Source organism: Gavialis gangeticus, unplaced genomic scaffold, assembly GCF_001723915.1.
Source record: "Gavialis gangeticus isolate Ggan-Ray unplaced genomic scaffold, GavGan_comp1, whole genome shotgun sequence".
Taxonomy (NCBI): domain Eukaryota; kingdom Metazoa; phylum Chordata; order Crocodylia; family Gavialidae; genus Gavialis; species Gavialis gangeticus.
Window position 1 is genome coordinate 173,017,257 of NW_017729022.1, and position 10,326 is coordinate 173,027,582.

At 40.2% G+C, this 10,326-nt stretch overlaps 1 protein-coding gene across 1 annotated transcript in view; it reads left to right on the forward strand.

The window, feature by feature from the left end:
• Positions 1 to 1,440: 1,440 nt before the first annotated feature.
• The window catches only part of DNAH14 (dynein axonemal heavy chain 14), a 333,831-nt gene continuing 324,945 nt past the window's right edge, over positions 1,441 to 10,326 (forward strand). Inside the window, exons 1-2 of the mRNA XM_019515912.1 lie at positions 1,441 to 1,755; positions 4,053 to 4,394. Of these exons, the coding sequence (XP_019371457.1) occupies positions 1,441 to 1,755; positions 4,053 to 4,394 (657 nt within the window). The remainder of the gene's footprint in view (positions 1,756 to 4,052; positions 4,395 to 10,326) is intronic.

Here is a 10,326-nt window from a genome sequence, read left to right on the forward strand (position 1 = left end):
CCCTTCCGACCCTAGAAACTATGAAACTCTGAAACTATGTCTGGCCACATGCAACATTCCCCCACCCTGTCTCCCCTCCCTCTCTCCTCCCATCTACACTGCCGCCTCTCCCTCTCTGCCGGCTGTTGTTGGGGCCTGGTGGTAGTGGTGGCAGCAGACGGGGGGAGGGCACAGAAGTGGCAAGCTGGTATTGCCACCGGAAACCCCCACAGTCCTCATCCTGCCCCCCTCTCTCCCTCTTTTCCTCCCCTCTTCCCTGCTGCCTCCCCCTCCTTGTCAGGGTGAAGCTAGCACTGTTTCGCCAGCACTCTGCGCCTCCATCGCTTCCAAGAAGCAGGGCTGGTGGCAGTGAAGCCAGCACCCCTGCTCTGTCCCCTCTGTTCCCACTGTCATGGCAGCACTTTGCCGCACCACTACCATTGCCTCCTGTCTGGAATGCTCTTGGAGCCATCTGATTGGTTGTTTCAGTCAGCATTGTGATTGGCTGCCAAGACAACCAATCAGAGTGTGAATAAAGCATTACAGACAGACAGACTAAGGCTTTTATTATATTAGAATTAAGAGAATGTCACAATCAGTTGTATGGAGAAAAGAAGGTACTGATGTAGTACTTGCGTCAGTGGAGACTGCATGTTATATAGCTCTTTTGTCATATATCTCTTTATATTTTAATTCTGGGAATCTTCTTATACAATTAACTTTTTAATAATTTCTTTTTAGCTCAGGTTATTCCATTTAATCAGGATCCTCATCTGTTGGTCTTCACTCAGTGTTTACATAAAAAGATGCAGTCACCTGAAAGTTGTACTGAGTTGTGCCAAAAGCAGTACCCGGTACCATGGCCAAATTGGGAACTGATTCTAGGGACAGATCCATGCTATGAAAACAATGTGCGTGCTGCAATTCAGGAAAAGTAGCTAAGTAACATACTTTAGTCATAAAAGTATTATATACATCAATCTATAGTTAAGTGCTAATAGTGTGTTCAGTAGTGCCAAAACAGAAAATGAGGAAGTTCCTGTCCTGAAAAATTAACCTTCTAGTAAGAGATGCATTGAATACTCTGGGAAACCCAGAACTGGAAACACCTGGAAAAAATGTAATTAGCTTACTTTTTGTGGCTGTCGTATAGGAATTAATTTTTTAGTCAGGAATCTGAGGAGGAAGGTACAAATGAGATATACAGCATACAAACTTAAATATTAGAAAGTATAATTCCATGGTTTTCTGCAAAAGTTCAGCTTATATACTTCTATGATAATACCTTGGAAAATGATATACACTTACAAAAATATCACTGGATACCTTAATCACAGAGAAAATTGAACATAATTTTAATGGTGTCAATGATATTTTGTAACTTTTTCTTACAATATCTAACTTTATTTTACAATATTTAATCCACAGATTGTGACTCTTCTGTCTGTTCTTAGTAGCTCAATGGCACAAGTTGAATCTTACAGCAGAAACTTTATGCAGTATTGTAAGATAGTGGATGAAGCTAAAATTATGAATATCAGAATCTCAAAACTACAAAGAGAATTGTCTTCTGATGATTTTAGGAATATTCTAGATAAGTATACATGTGATATCAAAGAAATAATATGCATGACTACCGAAAGACGAATCCATATGATTAAGGTCAAAAGTTTTAACTATCAGACAGACTGTCTGCCATATTTTGAAGGCCTGCTTAATATAATAAGTTCATCTCTGAATACTCTAATTGAAGCAAGGAATACATATCTTTTAGATGTAAGTGGCTTTGATAAATTTTATTAAACAGATATGTAGGGGTAAATGAATGAAAATATACTGCATGATTTTATTCCATATATTTATAAATCAGCAATATCCTGTGATCAAATACTGTTTTGTGGCAATAAGGTTATTGGACAATTATGGAGTACTAATTGTTGGAGTTCTGAATGAAAACCTTAAAGTATAGTTTTTTTGAAAAATTACTCTAAAATGTCATATGGGATTCTGCATTTTTTTGTTTCCATATTTATCACATTTTTCTTGGAAATTGATTAATTTGCTTTCTTTTCTGATTTCCAGCTTTGTGTTTTTATTTACCAATCTAAAAATCATGAGGTTAGAAGGGACCTCAAGGATCACCTAGTGCAACCCCTCTGCAGATTCAGGACTTGCTGTTCCTAAACCATTGCGGGCCAACCCTTTTGGCAAGCAGGCCACAAATTAACCTTGCATCCTCCCCGAGTGCCACTCTAATCCCGTTCTCTTGCCTGATCTGCTGCTCTGCTTTCTGCTTCCTACCCTGTGCTCCCTGTCTGGTTTGCTGCTTTGCTTTCCTCTTCCTGCTCTATCTGCCACTGTTCCTTCCCTGGTCTACTGCATCCCCCACACACAGCAACTGCCTGTGCCACTTGGGGTACATTGCTGCAGGATGGCCACCCCCATCTATGACCATCTCAGATAGGCATCCCTCAGGCCTCTTGAAAATCTCTAGCAAATGTGATGAAACTTCCCTAAATAACTTGTTCCATTCTCCTATTTTTATGGTTAGGAAGTTTTTCCTGAGATTTGGAATAATTCTTGTTTGCTGTAGTTGAAGCCCATTGCTACTTTTCCTATTATCTTTGGTAACTGTAGCAGTTTATTTTACAGAATCCATCCTCCTGTTTTATAAGTTTTGCACTGATAAATGAATTCTGGATAGCAAGATTCATGGCAGGCTGTATGTTGCATTGTATGTTGCATTGTATTCTCTCTTCTTCCCAAATTTTAGGAAGATATGCTTGGGGTACATGGGGCATCTTGAAAATTGTTTTTATAACAGTAATTGTAACTTTATAAAGGGGAGGGCTTTGCAACCAATTCTTAAATCAGTCAGAGTTAATCCATGTCACATGTTAACCTGAGTGTCTGAGTTACAAAGTGGTCTTGAGGAGGGTAGGCAGCACCATCTTTTATTATAGTACCCTTTTTCTATAGAAGCGAAATTTGCTGTTATTGTTGTAAACCAGGGTCAGTCACAATGTGAAAAGATTGAGAACTACTGAATTTATTGTATAATTTTATTTGGCAACTCATTCCATAGCCCAGCTTTCCCCTTCTCTCTCAAGGTAAAAATGCTTTGGCCTTAATTCTTTTGTATACACAAGTATGTGCTTTTCTGTACCGTGGTTGTGTAGGTATTTAAAATGGATTACTTAATATTGTCAGAAAAATGTGAAGTAGCTGGCCCTCCATCTTCAGCCAAAATAAATTTTATGTTGTTATTTTATTAACTATATTGTTCTAATCTTTCTTTAAATCTTATGATTGTAAAACAGAGGATGTGTCTGCACGAGATGATTTACTGTGCAGTAGCATAGTTTACTACATAGTAAACGTGCATCTACGTGTGCACATGCTTTACTGAACAGTAAACCTCGCTGACTGCGAGTAAATTTGCTACCTGCAGATGCAAGTAGCATATTTACTTGCAATTACTTACTGTGCAGTAGCTCTCATGTAGGCACCTGACCGGGATCAAATCCTCTTCCCATTGGCTGACTACCAGGGGGTGGGAGATTGCTTCCTGTCCTTGGTAGCTGCCTGCTGCCAGGGTGGGCTCCACCACCGAAGCCCAGGTGGTGACTACGTTCCCCTGCCCTGGCAGTGCGGAGCTTCAAGTCCCCTACTCAGAGATCATGATCAGGGAGCAGGGGTTGGGATATGCAGTGTCCCAACCCAACCAGGAGACAGCTGTCTCCTGGCTCAGTGTTCCCTGCCAGCCCCTGGGCTAGCACCCAGGGGGAACCTAGAGCTCACCCTGGTAGCAGCAGGTGCCCATTGCAGGGCCCCAGGAAGTGGGAGCAGTTTGCTACCATTAACAGCAAACCTGCTCCTGCTTGCCTGCATGTGTAGCTGCCTGCCTGGGAGTGTTTATTTGTAAGTAAACTGCTCCCACATCAAATGCACATGTAGACACACCCAGAGAAGCTATAAAAACTGTAGAGATTTTGAAAGTTAGGGTCTGTTTTATAGTGTGTTGTAACGTGTTATAATGGAAAAAATTCTAATTAATATTTCAATTATCTTAGGTGGTCCATTCAGCATTTACAAAGCTGAACAAAGAGCTAACAACAGCAGAAGATTTTATTGAGCATTTGACTTTGTTGAACCAAACTTCTGAATCACTACCAGTACTGGAGGCTCAATATAACAATCTCTCCCAACTCTGTTGTATTGCAAGATTATATGCTATCTTTATTCCAGCTGAGCAGTTTGCCCTATATCAGACCCTTTCTCACAGCTTGCATGATCTTAAATCAACTCTCTTAATTTGTGAAAAAAAGAAGAATGATAATATTATAAAATTCAGTGGAGATTTGGATGGATATATTGACAGTCTACAGTTTGAACTTAAGAAATTTAAAAACAAAGTAAGTTACTGATAGATTAGGAAAACTTGTTTTTATCTTTCAAAGTAGTCCAGTTTAGTGGTCTGAAAATGAGTTTAAGAACTAGGTAGTGTTAGAGTGATGTTGTACCTGTGATGGCCCAGGAATTATGCAAGAGGCAAGGATTTCTTAGGGTGATATCTTTTATTGGACCAACTGCATAGCTGGGATAGAGTTAGACAATAGGGGTGTGCAGAGTGGACCCTATTCTATTTGGTTTCAGCCTAAATTGGGGATGGTGATTCAGTTTGTTGATTCAGATCACTGTCCCTGATTTGATTTGGCTGAATCCGAATCTGAAGATTGGATGCTGATTCAGAGAATCAGCAATTCGGACATAGATACAGCTTTAAATGTTTTTTCTACATACCTCAGGATACTAGCATGGCTTGTGAACACTGCACTGCTGGGACAGATGGAGCATCCCCACAGGAGCACAGGGGGCCCCCCCATATGCTTGGTGGTGAAACTGGAAGTGGACCAGAAGTACTTCCAGTCCACTTCCAGGTCCAATGGGGTGTGTACAGGGCCCCCCCCCCCACGCTCATGGCTCGGCAACCCCAGACCTAGGAGGCACCAGTCACTGAGCCAGGGAGGCGTGGGAGGTTGCCCAGCACACTCTCCAGTGGACCTGGAAGTGGACTGGAAGTGCTTCTGGTCCACTTCCCAGTCTGCTGCCAAGTGTGCTGGGGAACCCCACGTGCTTCTGTGGGACACTCCATGCACCCCAGCATCACAGCATTCACGAGCTGCCCGCTACCTAGAAGTATGTAGAAAAAACATTTAAAGCTGTGTCTATGTCTAAAACTTTCCAAATCAAATCTCTCTGAATCAATTCGGAGGGTTCCGATTTGATTTGGAGAGATTAAAGTGTCCTCTGATTCGATTCGGATTCAGAGATTCAGCCACTGAATCAGGCCAAATCTCCGCTGAATCGAATCAGGGACCAAAGCTTCACACAGCCCTATTAGACAAGCTTTTGAATGCAAGCCATTCTTCACCAGGCTTGAGCCCAAAGATATGTCACTCTAAGAAATCCTTACCTCTTTTAAGAACCAGAAAATAGTGAATTCTCTTCCTTACTTGGACAGGAACTCCTCTTACAGCTTTGGGCAAGTCCCTAATATTTCTGCATCTCATCTCTCCCATCTTTAAAGTATGTATAATAATACTTATATAGCAAACATAATAAATTAACATGGGCTAATTATGTAAAATTGTAATAAATATCCCAATTCAACAAAGCACTTAAACAAGCACTTAACTCACACTGACATTAATTTACTTTTTATTACATTAATAACAAGTACTAACCCTTTTAAGGAACCCATTGTACTAAGCTCTGTATAAATATAAATAAAAACACTGCTTCTGGCAAAAAGAGTTTATTCAGTCTTAGGTAAAGCCAGGGAATTGCATCATTTAAGACCTGTTAATAAATATAGTCTTTCTTTTCCTTTTTTGTGTCCTTGTGACAGGTATTTAGCAAAATTTTCAGATTCGTTGGGATGTGCCATAAGGATATACATTTAGTAAATGCCACAAAACTAGGTAGATTACTTACCTTTTCTACTCATAATGGAAAGGTCAGGAATCTCCCTTCTTCAATTGTTATAAGCTGTTGTCTAATTTCCAGCCTATATTCATGCCATGTTGCAGCTATTTGTTCTTGTACCAACATTATTCTTAAACTTGAATAGCTCTTCTTCCTTTCTGCTGTTTACTCCCTGATACATTTACAGAGAACAGGAGTATCCTTTCTTAGCCTTTGTTTTGCAAAGTCAAGCCAGCCAAATTCATTTACTCATTCCTGTCGGATCAGTTTTCCATTCTACTAGGCACTGAACCAGATGACCCTTGAGGTTTTTTCTAACCTTACAATTCCTTGATTCCCATGAACATCCTCCTATCCATTCTCTGCACTTGTTCCAGTTTGAGTGAATCTTTCCTAAATATTGGTGCCAGAATTATACATAAAATTCCAGATGTCGTATTGTGATCTTCCAGTACTTGAGATCAATATTTTTGATTCATCACTTCTGCTGCATATACCAAAATTCTTATAGGCCTTTAAATGCATGACTTTGCAGTTTGCGCTACTGAATGGATGCTTTACATATGCCATTTGAGCTGGGGTGGAACAGCCTTGGGTTGGCAGGGGGCTTACAGCAGTCAGCCCCAGGCTGTGGGTGGCACCGTTGGGCAGCAGAGGGGCTGTCTGGGGTACAAGGGTACTAAAGTGCAGGGCTAGGCAGCAGGCAGCCCCCACATTTTATTTCCTTCATGCCCCAGCCAGCCCCTGTCACAGTATAGACATGCGTTTGATTGCACATAATTACTCCGCTGTAGGATAGTACTGCTGGTGACAGTACTAACCTACAAGGGAGTTAATTAATTTAGTGCACCCTAATACCAGTGCACATGTAGACTGTGACACTTTACTGTGGAGTAATTAGTCAAGTGCAGTAAAGCACACATGTAGATACACCCAATATTGTTCAGTGTCTGTAACACCAACTCCCATGTTTTTCTATGTGATATTTTTTTAAATTTCCATCAAGTCTTCACTGAATAGGTATTCCATAATTTCTTGTCTTGCTCTCTTTTTAACAGTATGGTGAGAGAACCTGTTACTGTTTAATTTCTTTTGCTAGGTCTAGCTTCACTTGACTCTTGGCAAGTCTCACTCGATCCCTACACCTTCTGCTATTGACGACAGTGCTCCTAGATGGTCAGTCTTTTTATCTGCTTCCTTGTAGACTCTCTGCTTACTCCAGATGTCCTTTATGAAATGGTGGTGTTGTAACCATGATAACTCAGGGGATAGGTAAGAATCAGGGTTTCCAGTGGACCAACAGTACAGTTGGGAGAGACGTTAGACAAGGTTTCGGGCACAAAAAGCCCTTCCTCAAGAGTGGAAAAGTCGTTTATGAGGTGATTTTTTATTCAGCTGGCTCTGGTTCCTTTCTGAATAAGGTTTTCTTCTTTCTTGGGATGCAAATTTCTGATAGCTTTTGAATCTTTCACTTAAATCTTGAGCTTTCTTCACTATCTAGTTCCATTAGTTTTTCAAATTTAGTCCCTTTGAAATGAAAATCCTTTGTTACAGAACTCTTTGGTTAGCCTTCTATTTACTTTAAATCAAATCAACTTGTGTACTTATTCCAAAGTTATTTTCTACACCAGCTTTTTTGTAAATATCCTCACTGCTTACCAAAATGTAACAAAAATAGTCCTACTAGTTCAGTGACTATTTGGGGAATGCATTTGTTGTGACTGTATTAAGGCTTTGATATTCCTGGATATCATTATTTGTAGCATTTGTACTCCAGTTTGTATTTGTGAAGTTAGTTGTCCTTGAATATACAGTTGCTGCTATTCATGTCTAGCTCTAGCCATGGAGGTCTATAGTAGACAAAACTGTAGGAAGGGTAGTGCCAGGGATACATTGGCACTTGAAGCTCTCACACGAGGGGTGCCAAACATAGGCGGTGGAAGGCCAGGGCTAATGGGGCTTAGCTCCCCAAACTAATTTCATGGCAGCTGGTGACAGCAGTAGCACCACAGTGCTGCCATCCCATAGTGCCTGGTGCCTCTCCTCCATGGCCGTACACAACACCAGCTCTCACCAACAGCCTTGCAGGAGGGAGGGTTGGGGGCTAACCCTCCCAAATAATATTTACTCGCCCCCCCCCCCAATAATATTTTCTTCTGCTGCCAGTGGTGCCAAATCAAATGGAAGTAATCTTAATAGTGTGTAGGGGGATACACTGCCCACGGCTGGCACCAGCTGCCAAAATGCCTGGCCACAGCTCTGATAGCAGATGTCTAAAACCATACCAATAGGACTTCTTCTGCAATCTTTCTCGAAGTGATTTTTGACTCGGCCTGATTCTGTTTTATCCATGCTACATGGTAGATTACAGTGAAATAAAAATATCAATGCCCAATGGTATCCTCAACCTTTACATCTAGTTCTGTCTTACGGAGTGTGTGGCCTTCAATACCTGTGTTGGTCACACTTGCTATTCTGCCTTGTTTCTAATATGTCTGTGATACTTGTTTTTTGTTCTATACCAGTTCTTGTTGTTTCATTTTCTTGCCCAGATTCCTTTTGTCAATATACAGACTTCTCAGTTGTTTCTTTCTGATCTTATCCAGTTTCCTAACCAGATTAGATATTAGAATTGATCTTTTAATTGATTGTATTATCAGACTGTGGCACTGTTAAGGAGGTGCTCAGCTGAGACCTAGCTGCCTGTAGTCAGCAGTTAAGAGTCTGCCTGGCTGAAAGACTGGTAGTAGCTGCAGTTAATGAGTGAATTAGGAGTTATTGAAAGCTCCAGGAGCCAGAGTTCAGAGGAGAGATGACTGGTACTGAGGCAGAAGCATAGAGCCTCGTTGCCCTCTCAGGGTCTTAGGAAGGACTGAAGGTTTGGTTTATCTGTCTATTTGTTATTTTGAATACTTACGTTTTATTGTTCATTTTGTTTCTTTGGGGACAAGTTTGCCCCAGGAAAAATAAACTGGCTGGAAACCCAGAGTAGAGAGCTGACTGGCTTTGAAAAGGAAGCTGGGTGAGTGACCTGCTTACAGGTTCCAATAGATGTTCTAACTTGTTCTTATCTCTGCCCCTTCCATATTCCTGCCATCTGATGTTTCTTTATCCTGTATTATAGTCTTGTTTAGCTGATTCTTTTCCTATTTAATGCCTGTGCCTGATTTTAATATCCTAATTTCTAAATCTTTTTTTCCTAATTTAGCACTTTGAAAATGTAAAGCTATAACTAATGCATATGATCATTAATATTCTTAACTCCTCTGGAAAATTTAAACCTCTCTTGAAAAATCAAGACGTTCATACATAGTTAGTATCTAGAGAGTAAAAATAACTCTTATTTTTTGTGTACTTAATTCTAGAAGTTTAGTATCCCAGGTATTTAGATGGAGTCCATCCATCAAGAAGGGTATTCTTTTTATACAAGTGCCTTCCAGTGAGTTGAATGCTCCAAAACCTTCTTCCTAGCACCAATCCTTGAGCCATCTGTTGTTTTTCATTATTGGGTAACTCCTCTCTCCTGATTTGTAAAATTGGAAGACTTGCCTGGAAGATCACCAAAACCTCCCCTTTTCTGAGCATCACCCCCACCTTTGTGTAATTCTTACTGATCTGTTGAAGCAGGAATCCGGCAGTGCCACTTATATCAAAATGAAGGATAATTGGTGGATTTTTCTCAGCTTCTCTTAAGATTATTTTCAACCTCAAGTCTGTATATTGTGTTCTGTGTTCTAATAGTGCACACTTTTTCTCCTCCAGTGACTGATCTCTTGATTCTTTGTATTAAACACATTGACTCTGTTCTTTCTGACATGGATATGAATGTCAGGCTCTCTCCCATTTCTTTTTCTTCTGTAACAAGAGAAGACTATATTTCCAGTATGTTAAATGGCTGTCATGGCACACCAACTGCCTGAGAATTGCTCGATGTTTCGTATGCTTCATGGCACAAATAGAGGTTAATGGAATTTTGCATTCTGCTTTAAGTGATTATTTTCAGTTGCCGAATATAATTTGACTTACTCACATGCTTAAAATGGGGCATATGGTTCAGTCTTTTCCTGAACAGAGAACAAAGCACTTTGAAAATGTAAAGCTATTACTAATGCATGTGATTTATTAATATTCCTAATTTGTCTGGAAAATGGAAACCTCTTCTGAAAAATCAAGAATCTCATACATCTTTAGTATTTAGAGAATTAAAAAAACCCTTTTTTTTGGTATCATTTTCTTCCTAAGAAGCCTGAAATTTTAAATTTAAAGCACATATGCATAGTAGAAGAAGCTATAACAGAACAATATGGTAAAAAGCCTGGAAGTCATAAGTAATATATCTTTTCAGATACTTACTTATGT